This window comes from Lepidochelys olivacea (genome assembly GCF_965140295.1).
Source record: "Lepidochelys olivacea isolate rLepOli2 genome assembly, chromosome: 1".
Classification (NCBI taxonomy): domain Eukaryota; kingdom Metazoa; phylum Chordata; order Testudines; family Cheloniidae; genus Lepidochelys; species Lepidochelys olivacea.
The window spans coordinates 110438680-110457680 of record NC_140411.1 but is presented as its reverse complement, the minus strand read 5'-3'; the positions used below and the strand labels follow the sequence as shown (position 1 = coordinate 110457680).

Below are 19001 nucleotides of genomic sequence, written 5' to 3'. Positions count from 1 at the left end.
ATTTAGATCTTGGACCTTCCAACTCTAATGTAACTTAGAACTTCTTTAAGTTGTGTGTCTGTCAATATTGCTCTTTGTAACTGATGTTGTTTCTTTTCTGTCATTGATCTGTATGCATCCACAGTATCCACGTATGTCTTTTGTATCAGCTTTGAGCTCACGGTAGTTGAGTGTGATGCTGGTCTCCATGACAGAATTCCTGCTACTAACAGATTTTTCTCAGGAACCTATTTAGCATTTGGGTTAAATTGCATTAATCTTATCAAAAGATACTGGCATCTCAGCGGTGTTTGATCCAAGTCTTTTCAGTTAATGAGGGTTAGAAGAAATGTATGGTCTGTTAGTGTAAACTAATCCAATCCACACAAATATCTGTAAAAGTTCTCACATGCCCATATGCTTGCCAGGCACTCCTTTACAATACGTGCATATCATTCTGCTGCTTCTGTGAGCATGTGGGAGCAAAATGCAGTTGGCTTCCACTCAAATCCATGTTGTTGCAACAATACATCACCTAAGCCATAACTCCTTGCATGCATACTGACCACTGTGGGTCTGTTCACATCCTAGTAGTTGAGAACTAGCGCTGTTGAGATAATTTCTGTTAGCTTTTTGAAGGCAATTTCTTGATTTGGCCCCCATAGCCAAGATGTGTTCGACTTTAACAGTTCATTCAGTGGTTTTGTCACTGTGGAAAGGTCTTGTAGGTCCCTTCTGAGATAAGTGTGACATCAGCTCCTAAGTCAGTTTTAAAGTCAATCATCTTTCTATGAATATTCAGCTTCATTCTCCAGGCAGGTTCTGTGTCATCACATATGATAGATACCACAAATAATGGCTCTTGATTGTATTCATATTTAGCACTCTCACTGCCTTAGTGCAGCAAACAGCTGCAAAATGTCCATATTTTGTGCATTTATTACATATTTCACCTTTAGCTGGACACACATCTTGAGCTATAACATTTTCCACATCTTGTACATTTATTCTGAAAGGCTTTGTAGTTTGCCTGGAATTTCCTCATAGTCTCAGGGCTTTTAAGAGAAAGACTTTTAGCGCTTGTATGTCTGTGTATGACGTAGGGTTAGTTTACCTGAAGCTAAGCTAATTTTAGGTCTTTAAAGCTGCTTCTGCCTTTTGTTCTGCTCTTTGACTAGTTTAAACTGCTTTGTTAGCTGTATAGCTGTATTTAGGATTAAGTCTGGTTTTAACTGTAGATGCTGTGAAAGATTTTTATCTGTTAACCCAATAACCAGCTTCTCTCTGATATTGGCATGTTTTGCAGCCCCCAAATCATAGTTTTCAGACAATGCATGCAGAGTTCTTATAAAACATCCAGCATTTTTCTTGGTTCTTAAATTCACTGGTGAAAACATGCTCTGTCATAAACCACATTTCTCTGAGGTATAAAGTGTGCATGAAACATAGCCAAACTCCTTCATAGGCATCATTGTGACTATCTTCAGTAAGGTAAAAGATTTAAAGATATGCTCTGCGTGCTTCCCAATAGCATAAATTAAAGAGGATACCTGTATATCTTCAGTTTCCTTATGGAGTTTTGTAGCAATGCTTCCAGGCTGTCCATTGTGAGGGTTTGTCAAAGCGTTACATTCTCTGGGGCATTGAAAAGTGGCATCTTGATGAGATCCTGCAATCTTTATTGCTTTGTTCCTTCTGTTTGCAACCTGTGTTGCTGTTTTTCTTTTGTTTCTGTTCTCCTCTGGAACTGGTTTATTCCTGACACCATGTCATGTCAGGAGTCACTGTAGGTTGCAGGGCTGTTACTAGCAGGTCAGGCTTCTGTAGCAGATATGGACTGGTCACAGAGCTTCCTTCTCAGACAGATACATACCATATGTGTTCAGTATAAGATCCTTTAATTTACTGCCAGGTATGGCTGAGGTTAGCTTAAATAAGGTATGTTACACACACTACCACCTAGTAGCTGAACAGTATAGTACAGTTTAGCATGCCATTGCAGTTGTAATCTAAGATCTAGTTACCAAACTAAGTTTTCAAAAACATATTATTATGATTAATTATTAATTATTATTATTTATTTGTATTATAGTTATGCCTAGGAGCCCTAATCATGGACCAGGACCCCATTGTGCTAGGCGCTGCACAAACGTGGAACAAAAAAGATGGCTTCTGCCCCAAAAGTTTTACAATCTATATATAAGACAAGCGATAAAAGATGGATTCAGATGGCGGAGTACGAGGAAACAATCAGACAGTATTGGTCAGCATGACAGGTTGTAGTCACAGCACACCAGCAGCCTAGTCCTTGTCATGTTTTTTGCAGGCATCACAGCCAAGGAGAGTTTTAAGAAGGGATTTGAAGACGAACAATAATGTGGCTTTACAGTTGTTTATGGGGAGCTCCTCTCAAGTGTGAGGGGCAACATGGGAGAAAGCACAAAGATGCTTCTTTGAAAATTTAACAAATGGGTGATGGAGGATGGCATCATGGACCAATTGGAGATGTGAGTTGATATCTTAATAGTGAATGAGAGATGATAGGTACGATGGAGACAGGCTGTGAAGGGTGTTGAAAGTGAAGACAAGTAGCTTATATTTGATGCACCAGAGAAAGAGAAGTCAGTGGAGGGATGAAAGACATGGGTGACATGGTTAAAGCAATGGGCTAGGAAACATACAAACATAAGAACAGCCATACTGAGTCAGACAATGGTCAGTGTAGCCCAGTATCCTGTCTTCCAACAGTGGCTGGTGCCAAATGTTTCAGAGGGAATGAACAGAATGGGGGCAATTGTCAAGTGATCCATCTCCTGTCATCCAGTCCCAGCTTCTGGCAGTCAGAGGTTTAGAAACACCCAGAGCATGGGGTTGCATCCTTGACCATCTTGGCTAATAGCCATTGATAGACTGATCCTCCATGAACTTATCTAATTCTTTTTTGAACCCAGTTGTACTTTTGGCCTTCACAACATCCTATGGCAATAAGTTCTGCAGGTTGACTGTGCATTGTGTGAAGAAGTACTTCCTTATGATTGCTTTAAATCTGCTGCCTATTAATTTCATTGCGTGTCCCTTGGTCCTAGTGTTATGGCTTAAATAACACTTCCCTATTCACTTTCTCCATTTCTTTCATGATTTTATAGACCTCTATCATATCACCCCTTAGTCATCACTTTCTACAATGAACAGTCCCAGTCTTTTTAGTCTTTTTTCACACGGAAGCTGTTCAATACTCCTGATTATTTTTGGTTTCAGTGTAGCAGCCGTATTAGTCTATATTTGCAAAAAGAAAAGGAGGACTTGTGACACCTTAGAGACTAACCAATTTATTTGAGCATAAGCTTTTGTGAGCTACAGCTCACTTCATCGGATGCATTCAGTGGCACTGTAGCTCACGAAAGCTTATGCTCAAATAAATTTGTTAGTCTCTAAGGTGCCACAAGTCCTCCTTTTCTTTTTTCTGATTATTTTTGTTGCCCTTCTTTGTATCTTTTGCAATTCTAATATGTCTTTTTTGAGATGGGGTGACCAGAACGTCATGCAGTACTCCAGGTATGGGCATACCATGAATTTATATAATGGCATTATGATAGTTTCTGTCTTATTAGCTATCCCTTCCCTAATGTTAGCTTTTTTGACTGCTGCTGCACATTTAGCAGTTATTTTCAGAGAACTATCCACGACTCCAGGATCTCTTTCTTGAGTGGAACCACCTAATTTAGACACTATCATTTTGTATGTGTCATCGGGATTATGTTTTCCAATGTGCATTAGATTGCACTTACCAACATTGAATTTCATCTGCCATTTTGTTGCCTAGTCACCCAGTTTAGTGAGATTCCTTTGTAACCCTTTGCAGTTAGCTTTGGACTTAACTATCTTCAGTCTGCAAACTTTGCCACCTCATTGTTTACCCCCTTTTCCAGATCATTTATAAATATGTTGAACAGCACAGGTCCCAGTACAGATCTTTGGGGACACTGCTATTTAATACTTTCCATTGTGAAAACAGACCATTTATTCCTTCCCTTTGTTTCCTGTCTTTTAACCAGTTACTGATCCATGAAAAAACCTTTCCTCTTATCCCATGACTGCTTACTTTACTTAAGAGCCCTTGGTGAGGGGCCTTGTCAAAGGCTTTCTGAAAATCCAAGTACACTATATAAACTGGATCACCCCTGTCCACATGCTTGTTGACACCCTCAAAGAATTTTAATAGATTAATGAGGCATGATTTCCCTTTACAAAAGCTGTGTTGACTCTTCTCCAACATACTGGGTTCATCTGTGTGTCTGATAATTCTGTATTTTCCTGTAGTTTCAACCAGTTTGCCTGGTACTGAAGTTAGGTTTATCGGCCTGTAATTGCCAAGATCTCTCTTGGAGCCTTTTTAACAATCAGTGTTATATAGCTATCCTCCAGTCATCTGGTACAGAGGATGGTTTAAGAGATAGGTTACAAACCAAAGTTAGTTATTCTGGAATTTCATATTAGAGTTTCTTCAGAACCCTTGGGTAAATACTGTCTGGTCCTAGTGACTTATTACTATTTAATGTATCAGTTTGTTCCAAAACCTCCTCTATTGACATCCCATTCTGGGACAGTTCCTCAGATTTGTCTCCTAAAAAGAATGGCTCAGGTGTGGAAATCTCCTTAAAATCCTCTGTAATGAAGATCTATGCAAATAACTCATTTAGCTTCTCTGCAACAGCTTTGTCTTCCTTGAATGCCCCATTAGCACCTTGATTGTCCAGTGACCACACTGATGTTTGCAAAAAGAAAAGGAGTACTTGTGGCACCTTAGAGACTAACCAATTTAATAAATAAATAAATTGGTTAGTCTCTAAGGTGCCACAAGTACTCCTTTTCTTTTTGCGAATACAGACTAACACGGCTGTTACTCTGAAACCTGGCACACTGATGTTTGGTAGTCTTCCTGCTTCTGACATAGCTAAAAAGATATTTTGCTGTCACGTTTTATGTCTTTGGTATTTGCTCTTCAAATTCGTTTTTGGACTGCCTAATTATACTTTTATACTTCACTTGCCAGGGTTTATGCTCCTTTCTATTTTCCTCATTAGGATTTGACTTCCAATTTTTAAAGGCTGCCTTTTTTGCCTCTTACCACCTCTTTTACTTTGTGGTTAGCCATGCGGGGATTTTTTTGGTCCTCTTACTGTTTTTATTAATTTGGTATATATTTAGGGTATGTCTACACTTAAAATGCTATTGCCTACCTTAGAGGTGGTAGTTAGGTAGATAGAAGAATTCTTCTGTTGACCTAGCACTGTCTACATGGGGATTTAGGTTGGCTTAACAACACCGCTCAGTGGTGTGGATTTTTCAGGCTGAGGTTAGTCTCTAAGGTGCCACAAGTACTCCTTTTCTTTTTGCGAATACAGACTAACACGGCTGTTACTCTGAAACCTGTCAATGTAGTTATGCTAACCTAATTTTCTAGGCCTTCGTTTGAGACTCTGTTATGGTGTTTTTAAATAGTTTCCACACAGCTTACAGGCATTTCATTCTTGTGACTGTTCCTTTAATTTCCATTTAATTAGCTTCCTCATTTTTGTGTAGTTCCCCTTTCTGAAGTTAAATGCTATTGTGATGGGTATCTTTCGTATTTTCCCCCCTACAAGGATGTTAAATTGAATTGCATTATGCTCACTGTTACCAAGCAGATCAGCTGTATTCACCTCTTGGGCCAAATATTGTGCTATGCTTAGGACTAAATCAAGAATTGCCTCTCCCCTTGTGGGTTCCTGGATTAGCTGCTCCAAAAAGCAGTCTTTAATAGCATCTAGAAATTTTATCTTGGCATCTCTTCCTGAGGTGACATGCACCTAGTCAACATGGGGATAGTTTAAATCCCCCATTATTTTGAGGTTTTCTGCTTTTGTAGCCTTTCTAATCTTCCTGAGCATTTCACAGTCGCCATCGCCATCCTTGTCAGGTGGTCAGTAGTATATTTCTGCTGCTATACTCTTATTATTCAAGCACAGAGTCAGCAACCCGGAGTAGCCAGCTTCAGCCAGAGTGAGAAGCAGCTCCCTCCCACTCCTCACCCATGCTTGGCTGCCAGGGACAGTGGCCAAAGATGCTGGGGAAGAGGCACAGTGGGAGAAGGACGGAGGCCCTGCAGATAATGCTGGTGGGGTGAGAAGAACGTGGTGGCCCTGGGCGGGGCGGGGAGGTCACTGGGCAGAAGAGACATGTGGGTTGGTCACATGTTCTCCTCTTTAGATTGTGCCTCCCCAGTATCAGGAGGCATGAGTCATCTATGAGAGGACCCCTGTTGCCACCCTTGTTGCTTCATTGGGGAGGAAGACCCTGCTGCCACTCTTAGGGGGCAGAAAGTCCCATGTTGCTGTCCCTTTCTTTTTGGGATAGAAGGGTGGTCCCCTAGCACCACCATTCTGAGTGGAGATTGGGGCCACAGGGAAGGGATGGGTTTACCAAGAACCTGTGTCATGGTGTGCCTGGAGCCCCAGACTGCCTGAATTTGGCCCTGTGTTTGGAAATCCCCAGAAGTATTCTTGATTTAAGGTGCATAATTCATGGTTCCAATACCTCATGATCATTAACCCAATTATTCTTGTGGGGAGGGTTAGGTTGGCAGAAATCTAATTTTCCTTTTAGAGTAACAGCCGTGTTAGTCTGTATTCCTTTTCCTTTGAAATCTAATTCTCCTTTTAGAGTAACAGCCATGTTAGTCTGTATTCGCAAAAAGAAAAGGAGTACTTGTGGCACCGTAGAGACTAACCAATTTATTTGAGCATAAGCTTTCGTGAGCTACAGCTCAATTCATCGGATGCATACTTTTTTTTTCCACAGAATGCATCCGATGAAGTGAGCTGTAGCTCACGAAAGCTTATGCTCAAATAAATTGGTTAGTCTCTAAGGTGCCACAAGTACTCCTTTTCTTTTTGCGAATTCTCCTTTTAGTATCTCAGTTTTCTAGTGCTTGCAGTAAACTATCCATTATTTCACTGAATTTATTCTACTAGAATAAAATAAGTATAAAGTGTAATGTAATGTTTATTGTTTATTTAAGTGCCTTTAATAATAACCATAACCTTTTGTGCACTTAGAAAATCATATTTCATTGCAGGACATGAAGGTTATGAATCGAATGCTAAATTAAAGCCTTTCTGAGTTCCACAGGTTGACTACTTCATTGTATTCTCTTCCGGTTCTTAAACCATACTCATCACCATACTATCTTAGAGCCTTCCAATTGTGCATTAAATGACATGACTAACGTCTGTCATGGGTTTGTTATCTCATCCTCTCCCCTTGGGGAGAAGCATGTGCAATGGAGTGACTTGTTTTAGTAGGACTTTTTATTTTTAATGAATATACCCGTTGCTATTTGTGTGTATGTTAAAGAAGGCAAAGTCAAAGTAGAAAGTGGTAAGGTTTGTGATGGCCCTGAGTTCCTCAGGGAGTTCATTCCACAGTCTCAGACCAGCCCTGAGAAAGTTTTCCCACACCAATAAGCTTTACCCTTATTGTAGAGAGTTCCATTGTGCCAGAGGAGCGAAGTTGTCAACCATGGTCTTCATCCTGGAGCTTTAGGTGGTCTTTTAGATATCCTGGGCCCAGGCCATGGAGTGCTTAAAGATAAGGACTGATAGCTGGAATATGATTTGAAATGATTTGGGAAGCCAGCGTAGCGAGCAAAGGACAGGTTTGATGTGCTCTGAAACTATATGAAGAAAAAAAATAAAAGAGGAGTTCTAAATGCATTCTTCTGATCAATCCCCAGCTATTTTAACAATGTCAGCCAAACTAGGGAATGAGTTAAAAACCATGCCATTAACTGTTATTTATTAATCATTTGAACTCTGCCAAAGTGATTTGCACTGTACAGAACAAAGAAGATCACAGAGTTAATGACAACTCTGCTATCAAGATGTGCGTGGAATTATACAGGAATCAAAGAGATGAGACAATAAAAAACGTTCACAATGGAAACTGAAGTAATTGGCCTGTGAAGCTTCACAGAAATATATAAAGCATATGTACACAGGGTATTGGACAGTATCTTTGATTTCATCCCAGCAAGACTCAAAATAGCGAACCATGCATTGGTGAGGTTTCTTCCTCATCAAAAATCTGAAATTGTTAGATCTAAATATTGTGGAAAATGACACATTAGGGGGAAAAAATAACTGCTGGAAGAATGCTAGGGCCCTTACATCTTACTCTCTGTAAACCAAAATGAGACCCAGAGATAGATAGTTTTGATGAAGAGAGATTTCTATTATCACACAGAGGCAATGAATTAAATAATCATAATAAATCCCAGAAGACTTATCTAGACCTATCCTTTATAGCTTTGAGGGAAACCTATTGAGGTTCATGTCAGGCCCTCCATGAGGCAGCATACCACAAAGAGACTTCTATACTGTCCAGTCAAAACGGAAGGTTGTGGTCATTTACTTCCAACTAGAGCTGGGTGACAAACTGATTGTTTTGGTTTGGTGGCAGTTCCAAAAAATAGAAGAAAAAAAAATCAGGCCTGGTCAAACTAAATCTGATTTTTATTTATTTTTTTAATTTTCAGTGAATTGAAAAAATCCACTTCAATTCTGGAGCAGAGAATTCAACGAAGGTCTTGTATATTCTAGGGGCCTGGCCTAACCACCAAGCTAAAGGTGCTTAGGAGAGGGGAGAATGGAGTTTGGCAGTACCACTTCCTCCTTCGGCTGTTTTGTGAATGGCCAGATCTATTTGGGTCATATTGAGGTATAGTTTCAGGATGACCAAAACTGCAGGTTTTGTCAAATAAACTATTTGGCAAAAAAATTCTGCCCCACACTAGTTCTAACACATCTACCTTTTTTGTAGAGGTAGTAGAGAAGTTTGCTGATGAAAGAAATTCAGCCCTGTAGGAAATGGTAATGTCTCAAAAGACACCAGCCAGATCAACCCTTTCTGATATGTATTTATTATTTGCATTTCAGTAGCACCTAGAGGCCCCAAAGAGGGATCAGCGCACTCCAAACAGTGTAGTCACCACTTTAATTCCTCTTTGTGCTCCCAAGGGAGGAAGATCAACAAACAGGTAGCTGTAAACAAAGTCCAAAACCAAAACCATCGAAACACTGGTTTAGGGCTGCGTTTTCTGCTTGTAATGCCTGGTGAGAAAGCGGATTTGATAAATCAGCTGATGGAAACTGGGGAATTGCCTAGGAAGACTTTTGGAAAAGTATCTGACTTGTAAAGATCTTTTCAGAGTTATCTGGAATTAAAATAAATTGCCCATGAGACCAAACTTCAAATGCAATCTGAGAAAATCATGCCACCTTTTACTCTGTCTTTTGACTTTTTAACTCCCCTCTACACACTTGTCAATGTGTGTTTGATAATTTGAGATTGAAAAGTCAACCTCTGGTGCACACAAAACTGCACACTTTTCCCCGGCTACTCAGATGGAGACTCCACTTATCAGCTCCTTACCCCTGAGATATAGGAAATACCTGGGTGGCAATTACCCTTAGTGTCTTGACTTCCCTCCTAGGAGAGTCAAGACACTAAGGTGCAGCTGTAGCACTTAAGAACATGAGAACATAAGAATAGCTATACTGGGTCAGACCAAAGGTCCATCCAGCCCAGTATCCTGTCTGCCAACAGTGGCCAATGCCAGGTGCCCCAGAGGGAGTGAACCTAACAGGTATTGATCTGTGATATCTCTTCTGCATCCATCTCCACCCTCTGACAAACAGAGGCTAGGAATACCATTTCTTACCCATCCTGGCTAATAGCCATTAATGGATTTAGCGTCCATGAATTCATCCAGTTCTCTTTTAAACCCTGTTACAATGCCTAGCCTTCACAACCTCCTCAGGCAAGGAGTTCCGCAGGTTGACTGTGAGCTGTGTGAAGAAGAACTTCCTTTTATTTGTTTTAAACCTGCTGCCCATTAATTTCATTTGGTGGCCTCTAGTTCTTATATTATGGGAACAAGTAAATAACTTTTCCTTATTCACTTTCTCCACACCACTCATGATTTTAAATACCTCTGTCATATCCCCCCTTAGTCTCCTTTTTTCCAAGCTGAAAAGTCCTAGCCTCTTTAATCTCTCCTCATTTGGGACCCGTTCCAAACCCCTAATCATTTTAGTTGCCCTTTTCTGAACCTTTTCTAATGCCAGTATATCTTTTTTGAGATGAGGGGACCACATCTGTACGCGGTATTCAAGATGTGGGCGTACCATGGATTTCTATAAGGGCAATAAGATATTCTCCGTCTTATTCTCTATCCCTTTTTAATGATTCCTAACATCCCATTTGCTTTTTTACTGCCGCTGCACACTGCGTGGACGTCTTCAGAGAACTATCCACGATGACTCCAAGATCTTTCTCCTGATTTGTTGTAGCTAAATTAGCCCCCATCGTATTGTATGTAGAGTTGGGGTTATTTTTTCCAATATGCATTACTTTACATTTATCCACATTAAATTTCATTTGCCATTTTGTTGCCCAATCCCTTAGTTTTGTGAGATCTTTTTGAAGTTCTTCACAGTCTGCTTTGGTCTTAACTATCTTGAGCAGTTTAGTAACATCTGCAGACTTTGCCACCTCACTGTTTACACCTTTCTCCAGATCATTTATGACCTGTGAAGACTTCAGTGAAGACTCCAAGACGCTACTGGGAGGGGTTCTCCTGTCAGGGAGGTACTACACCTCCCCAAGAGGTAGTAGTTAGGTCAACAGGGGAACTCTCCCATTAACCTAGCACTGTCTACACGGGGGGTTAGGTTGGATTTTCAACACCCCTGAGCGAAGTAGTTATACTGACCTAATTTCCTAGTTAACATGAGGGCCTAGTTTATTTCTATTGATAGAAAAAGGGCTGGATGGGAAGTGGTTTGAGAACCACTAACCTAATTAATGTGTCATGACTCATACAGGCGCACAGAATTTATATTACTTTTTTTAGGTTGATGAGTTAGATATACATATTAATGAACTTTACATTAATTCCTTCTTTCTGAATTTAGCTGAATAGGGGGCAGAGGAATGTCAGGAGTGGGGGGGATCTTTGACAAAAATGAATATAGTATATGTTATGGAACAGCAAAAGAGAAATAAACTCTGTCCTTATATATAAGTAAATTCATATGTTTATGTAGTACTAAAAGAACAGATGACATAGTCACAAATAAGTATGAAATAACTAATCAATGTTAGCTAACAGGTAATCAACATACTCAAGGAGGACAGTGTTATATAACTCCCGTAATTAAATAATTAACAAAAAATTAAGTGTTGAAAGTATTTTCAGTATTCCAAAATTGACCCAATAATTACAGGGTTTCTATGCAAAAATGTGTATCAATCATTCACATAGGCGCTGACCTCTTCAATTCTCGGGGAGGTGCCCCACCCCCACTCCACCCCTTCCCCCAAGGGTCCCCCCCCGCCTCTTTCTGCCCCTGTTCCTCCCCCGCAGTGCCTCCTGCATGCTGCTAAACAGCTGCTTGCAGCAGGGCGGGAGGTGCTGGGAAGGAGGGGGAGGCGCTGATCGGTGGGGCTGCCAGGAGTGCGAGGCCCTGGGTGGATGGGGGAGGTGCTAATCCATGGGGCTGCTGGTGGGTGCTGAGTGAGCAGCCACTGTTTCATTTCTGTGGGCGCTCCAGCCCTGGAGCACCCACCGAGTCGGCGCCTATAATCATTCATATAAGCAATAGTGTCACAGTCCAAACAAAACAGGATTGGTTTAGCCTTTTGCAAGAAGCAGCACTTCCCTGATCTCGGCTCTTCCCTAGCCGAGACTCCCCCACTGCCCCGCTTCTGCTGCTCTAGACCCCACCTCCATCTCCTCCTTATCCCCTATCTCTCTGCATCCCATTCCCCTGCAACCACTTAATCTTTCCTGCTCGCCGGTGTACATCGGTCACAGAGTCTCTCAAGCTCCTCACAGTCCCTGTGTCCTGTCTGGCCCCCTGAGTGACAGACATTTTGCCCATGGGCATGTGGCTTCAGTCTCATTGAAAACAATGGAAGGTGGCTATCAGTTTTATTAAGGACAGCCTCTCTTCCACATGCAGATAGGCTGTAAGGAAATGGGAGGCCATCCTGCTGACTTCAGCCACATTGACAGTAACAAGTGATAGTGGCCACTTTGAATAAGGCAAAACTTTTGAGCTGATAGCCCTTCATCATGAAACACTTCAAAAATTGCGAGTCATGATAAATCACAAGAGTTTGCAATACTGGCTATGGGATATCCTGAGGTGGGGCTCCTCAGTCTCGCCTGTTGAAGTAGTTCCACCACGTATAAATAATTATTGGAGCAGGGGACTGAGTCTTCCACTTCTGTACCCTAACCACCAGGCTACAGAGCCATTGTCACCTGTTTGCTTGTTCTCTGGCCTAGTGACTCTTTTATAGATTATTTAAATGTACAGTGGAACAGCTTCCACAGGAGAGATTGAGGGAACTCCTGTCCCGTAGCTCTGTGGTTGGAGCATTCACCTGAGCAATGGGAGATCCCTGCTCAAATCTTTTCTCCCTTGTAGTAGAGAGGGGGAAACTGAATCTGGCTCTCCCCCATCCCAACTAAGTTTGCCAATTATTGGGCTACAAGCTGGGCATCTGCTCTGCTGGCTGTTTTGTGTGGAATGAGGCAGGTGCCTAACTCTGTCTCACAAGTAATGACTTCGGTGCCTAAGCTGCGTGACTCCTAAAAAGGGCTCCCAGCTGTGGATATCCAGCAGAGATAAGCACCTCCCTACAGCCTGGAGTGAAGTGGCTACCGCCAGGAGAAGGGCGGGGCTTCGGACACACCATTCTTGTCAGCATCTCCCAGCTTAGGTGGCTCTCAGCCTAGCACGTTTGCTTTTGTGGATAGTATTTTTGATACCTATCTCTCCCCATTCATTGTATGGGAGCTTAGGCTCAGACTTCGTGGATTGCAGTGTTGTTTCTGTGATTTTCTAGGAACCTAAAAGTTAGGTATTTAAAGGCTCAGCATCACAGCACCTAAGCCCTTTTGTGGATCTGGGCTTTTGTCCCTATCTTATGCTAAATGCAAGACAAATTCATCCTGGTATAACTCCAATTTGTAGCATAATGGACTGAATTCTGTTGAGTTACTCTAAGGATGAATATGGTCCATTTTTCTTAGAAACACCTAAACCTCATCAAAAGACATAAGACATATGGCTTGCCTAGGTCAGTTGAACTCACATGGTGACTTTAAACTAATTTAGTTAAACTGGTGCAAAAGGCTTTATGGACACTAGGGGTGCCAACTTTCTAATTGCACAAAACCAAACACCCCTGCCCCATCCCTTCCCCGAGGCCCTGCCCCTGCCCCGTCCCTTCTCCGAGGCCCCACTCCCGCTCACTCTATCCCCCTTCTGTCCATCGCTCGCTCTCTTCCACCCTCGCTCACTTTCACCGGGCTGGGGTAGGGAGTGGGGTGTGGGAGGGGGCTCAGGGCTGGGGAAGGGGGTTGGGCTGTTGGCGTGGGGTGCAGGAGGGGACTCCAGGCTGGGGCAAAGGGTTGGGGTGTGGGAGGGGGTTTGGTACAGGGTCCCGGCAGCGTTTACTGCTGCTCCCAGGAAGCAGCTGCCAAGTCCCTGCAGCCCCCTAGGCACATGGGTGGCCAGGGAGGCTCCATATACTGCCCTTGTGCCTGCAGGCGCTGCCCCTGCAGTTCCCATTGGTCATGGTTCCCAGCCAATGGGAGCTGCGGAGCCACCCATTTGCCTAGGGGCTGCAAGGACCTGGTGGCTGCTTCTGGGAGCTGCATGGAGCTAAGGCAGGCAGGGAGTCTGCCTTAGCCCCGGGCCCTCACTGCAGCAGGGTCCCTTTTCGACTGGGCATTTCGGTCAAAAACCGGATGCCTGGCAACCCTAATGGAAACTTATTTCAGTTTAAACTAAACTGAGATAAACATATTTTAAGTAGATTATGAACAAGTCTAAGATGAACTGAAATAAACCACTTTTAATTCAAATTGAGTGTTCACACACAGGTTTGCAACAGTTTAACTAAATTGGTTTAAAAGCCAATTTAGGTTCAACTCAAACAACTTTCTCATGTATACAAGGCCTTTGTGAAGTTTACCTGTATGTCCTGAAAATTTTGACAAAAATAAGGCTATTGTACTAATACTTTGCATTGATATATTTTATTCAAATACTTTGAAAGTGGTTTATTAATCTTAATTAAATAAAAGCTTCTCCAAATCTCCGAGGAAGGATAGTCCAGTCCTTGGGGTGCTACCTGGGAAGCTGAGAGACCCAAGTTTAATTTTCAGCTCTCACAGATTTCTTGTGTGACCGTAATCACTCTGTGCCTCGGTTTTCCCAACCATAAAATGGGGGTACTGTAAGGGTACTTCAAGGCTAAACACATTATAGATTATGAGACACTATGATAAAGGGGGGGACGACACACACGCAGATCCACTTCCTTTGTTAGGCTCTCACCCTGCAAACCTTTAGGCACTTGCTGACCTTTACGTAGGTGAGCAGATTACAGGCGAAAGTGCAGGCAGCAAAGCTAATGGAGTGTGTTACCGCAAGGGCAAGTGTGACACCCCCCCCCCCCCCCCCGTCCTTCCCGTGTCCAGGCGGGCATGGCCGCTGCTCGGAGGAAGCCCTGGGCGCTGGACGTTTCCCCCTGCAAGCCCAGTGGGAGGGCAGCGAACCAGGCGCCGCTGCAGCACCAAGAGCATCCAGCAGCGCAGCCCCGGGCGGCCCGGCCGCGGGCCCCGCTCGGCTCCCCCCGACTCCGCCCGGGGCGCGGCCGGCGCTGGGACAGAGCCCCCGCCCCCGCCCCTTCCTGCCGCTCGGGCTGTAGCTACATCGCTCCCTCCCTGTCCCCTGCACAGGCGGCCCGGCTGCTGTAGCTACACCCGGCGCGGGCTGTGCCGCGGCGGCTGCAGCTCCGCCCTCGGGGCGGGGGAGCCGCTTGGCCCGCCCCCCTCCCCACCCCCGGAGCCTGCAGCCTGGCCTGCCCTGCCCCGCGCGGAGCTCTCGCCGCCCCGGGGGTGGTGGCGCGGCGCCAGCATGCTGCAAGCCCGGCGGGCCGCTGCCTCCCGCTGCCTGCGCTCCGGGGGCCGGGGAGATCTCCCCGTGGCAGCCGGCCGAGGGGCTGGTGCGGAGGCCGGGCTGGTGCGGAGCCGGGCCTCCCCGGCGAGGCGCTGCTCTGGCGTCGGGAGGAAGTGGATCAGGCCCACAGGCCGGGATACCGGGATCCAGACCTACAACAGCCTGAGCAGAAGCAGAGAGCCCTTAATACTGGCCAATGCAGGAGTGGCGACCTGGTAGCGATTTAAATAGCATTAATCAGTGGCCAGCCCAATACAAAGTAAAAGGTTATACTCTGCAGCCTTCTAGAAATAATGCTGCTGGTGAGATGGGGGGGAGGGGTCCTGTCAATGTTCCCTTGCTTTTAAACTGATAGCAAAGGGATCCATCCTGCACAGCTAATCACCTTCCTGTGGCAGTGTTCAGTTTGGTTAATGTATCTGTTTTTAGTTGTCCATAGCAGCAGGTAATACGTCAAACAGCTTTTGACTATTTTATTATTTGTTCTTCACTAGATCTTCCCTTTGTTCACAGGTATAGCTGTGGGCCAACAGTATACGATCATGCGCACCTTGGGCATGCTTGGTGAGTTGTTTTAAAATTATAGGAGGAAGACTGCATTAATGTTTTATGATGTCAGGTGACTGACTGCAAGGTAAACACCAGCAGCTGGTCTGTGTCAGCTGGTTCAGGGACTCGCAGGGGGTCCCAGAACTGGGCACCAGCCTGAGTCCAAATGTCTACACCGCAGTTAAAGAGCCCTATAGCCTGAGCCCCACGAGCCCACGTCTCCTGACATGGGCCTGTCACAGGTTTTTAATAGACAAACCTCTTGTGTCTAGCAGCTCAGGACAGCCAAGAACCTGAGGTGGATGAATGAAACGTAATTGCTATCCAAAGGACAAGCTGCTGTTCTTCACTTAAGAAAGACGGTGCCTCTTACCAGAGACTGAAAATGAAAGCTAGCCTCATGCAATTGTTTCCTGGTGAAATCTATTCAACAGTGAAACAAATGGCTTATTTTGGTTGAGAGGAGCTGCTTGGGAACTGCCCCATCCTGTTAATTTGCTAAATTCTTCCTCTGGGAGTTGAATTTCAGGACATTTCTAATCCTGTAACGTAATCAGCATTCAACATGACCTTGAGAAATTAGAGAATTGGTCTGAAATCAACAAGGACAAGTGCAAAGTACTACAGTAAGGGTATGTCTACACTTAAAATGCGACAGCCGCATCACTTCTGTGTAGACACACCCTACACTGACCGGAGGTGTTCTCCAGTTGGCGTCACTAATCCACCTCCCCAAGAGGCGGCACCTAAATCAAGGAAAGAATTCTTCTATTGACCTAACACTGTCTACGTGGAGGGTTAGGTCTTCTTAACTATGTTGTACAGGGGTGTGGATTTTTCACACCACTGAGTGACATAGTTAAACCAATTTAATTTTCTAGTGTAGACAAGAAGGAAGAAAAAAAAATCAAATGTACAACTACAAACTGAGGAATAGCTGGCTAGGTGGTTGTACTGCTGAAAAGGATCCGGGGGTTATAGAAGATCAGAAATTGAACATGAATCTACAATATGATGCAGTTGTGAGAAAGGCCAATATTCTGTGGTGCGTTAACAGGAGAGTCATATGTAAGACGCAGGAGGTAACTGACCTTCTCTACTTGACACTGGTGAGGGCCCAGCTGGAGTTCTGTGTCCAATTCTGGGCACCACACTTTAGGGACGATGTGGGCAAACTGGAGAGAGTCTAGAGGAGATCAGCAAAAATGATAAAAGGTTGAGAAAACTTGACCTAGGAGAAAAGGTTAAAAAAATTGGGCATGTTTCATCTTGGGAAAAGAAAACTGAGGGGGGACCTGATAAGTCTTCAAATATGTTTATAAAGAGGATGGTAATCTATTGTTGCCCCGTGAAGGCAGGGAAAGAAGTAATGAGCTTCATCTGCAGTAAGGGAGATTCAAGTTGGATGTTAGGAGAAGCTTTGTAACTGTAAGAGTAATTAAGTTCTGGAATAGACTTCCTTCCAGCTCTATACTTCTATGGTTGTATGCTCTTCAGAGTGGAGCTGGGTGTACAGCTGCAACTTGGTAGCATTTACCGTACAAAGAAACTGAAGGAGAAGATCTGTTGTCTGACCTAGTGCTAAAATAGACATATACTAGTTAATACATCCAAAGTTTTCAAGTTCTGATCAGTTTGGCAGTTTGTCTCTATGGAGGGGAAAAATTTTTTTTGTATATATTTTCATTTATTTATTAGGACAGTATGAATTATTTTGGATCATACCTGCAGAATAACAAGGGTGCCACCAGACTCCTTGCTGTTTTTGTGGATACAGGCTAACACGGCTACCCCCGATACGTGATACCTGCAGAATGTGACTGTTACACATAATACATTAACTTTAATTTGCTAGACAGTTCCATATCAATCTGTTTTAAACATTTTGGAAGAAGAGCAGCTGATATGCCACAAGTAATTTGGATTTTAAAAAAATGAATAATTTTGCCAATTGTTTATTAAATTAACTTTAAATGCTTAAGAATATACTGCCTGAAGTACGTTTACTAAATTCCTGTGTGCAGACAAGTTAAAGACTGTTAGATCTGTATAAGCAGCTCTTTTGATCACATTACATATGAACATAGGCTGCAAGAATGATTTCTTCCTTTCATTTGGCTTGGTTACTATGTCAGCAATTAGAAAAAACAGTACGGGGCTGTTAGCCTGGTAAAGGGACATTTTAGGGTTGGTAGGCTCAAAAATTGTCTTTTTTTCTTTTTTGCTTTAAATTGTTTGAAAATTCTGTGTGACTTATTTTTTCCTCCCCATAAAAAATGTTTCAATGCCTTTTTGTTTTATAAAACCAAAGCACACAAACCTGCCAACACTTCAAAATTCATTAACAGTTTTATAGTAATAAACCAGTTTGTGTGAGTAGGATTGGAAGATCGGGGGTAATTGTAAAGGAAGCATTTCATCTTTTTTTTTTTTTAAATTGATGTAAGGCATGTGATGACTGTTAGTTTGTCAGCCAGAGAGACTCTAAGGTCCTTGGGTTACCAGTCCTGCAACTGTATGATAGTCAAAACTCCTGCTGACTAGGAAGTTTTGCTTTCATCTGTACTGCAGGAGAAGAATATGTATAGCTTGGACAGGAACTGTGGAAATGATCTTAAATTTCCTCGACAACTTGTTTCAGTTTTGGAGTGGGGTTACCTCCACTGGTGGCGAGAGGGTAGTTTATTGTATGGTTACATTCAATCTAGGGCTTTCCTGTGAGAGAGATCAATGTAAACAATAGTATGATGTGCAGGTATGGCAGAAATAACTTTGAAAAATACCTTCACCATGTTAAAGAAAGAATGCTACTAGCGTGGCTAGAAACTGGGTGTGCTGAACATCTCCAGCTCCCACTGAAGACAGTGGAAGTTTCAAGTGCTCAGCAGCTGTTATGGTTCATGCCAATGATACTTAAAATCATAAGTGCTGGAACTAGGGGTGCTGTTGTACCCCCTGGCTGGAAGTAGTAATAACAACCCAAATACATGGTTTCTTCCTTCCGTACCTCCATTATAAAAATTGTTCCAGCACCACTGCTTAAAATAAAGAGTGTATTGCATCTTACTCCATCTCTGAGGAAGGATGTCTTTCAGGTCATGGTTAGCGGTATGAATGTCAAATACCACTTAATATTGTAAATATTTCTTCTTAGCTTATGCTGCCTCATTGACTTTGACTGTGTTCTTTCTCTGAACCCATTGTGTTCCATTTTCTGCTGTGGCAGGAACTGTGAGAGGAGAATTAGAATATTTATTTCTATGTATCTCTTGTAGAAATGCAGGTTTTGAAATACTAAGTGCCCAGACATAGAACTGGCAACCTCTCCTTTTTGCACTCTCAGTACTTATGTGTTGCTGTATTCTTTTTGTGTGTTTATTGTTGTAGTTTTCC

At 43.1% G+C, this 19001-nt stretch overlaps 1 protein-coding gene across 3 annotated transcripts in view; it reads left to right on the top strand.

Annotated features, from left to right (window-relative positions):
* Nucleotides 1-19001, top strand: part of CARS2 (cysteinyl-tRNA synthetase 2, mitochondrial) — a 66409-nt gene that overhangs the window by 8231 nt on the left and 39177 nt on the right. The window contains exons 1-2 of one of the 3 annotated variants that reach the window (XM_084616127.1): nt 14936-15274; nt 15573-15623. In XM_084616127.1, coding sequence (XP_084472253.1) covers nt 15018-15274; nt 15573-15623 — 308 coding nt within the window. In that variant the 5' untranslated portion in view covers nt 14936-15017. Of the gene's footprint in view, nt 1-14935; nt 15275-15302; nt 15326-15572; nt 15624-19001 lie in introns of those variants that run through there. The other 2 variants (XM_084616129.1, XM_084616128.1) reach the window with 2 other exon arrangements.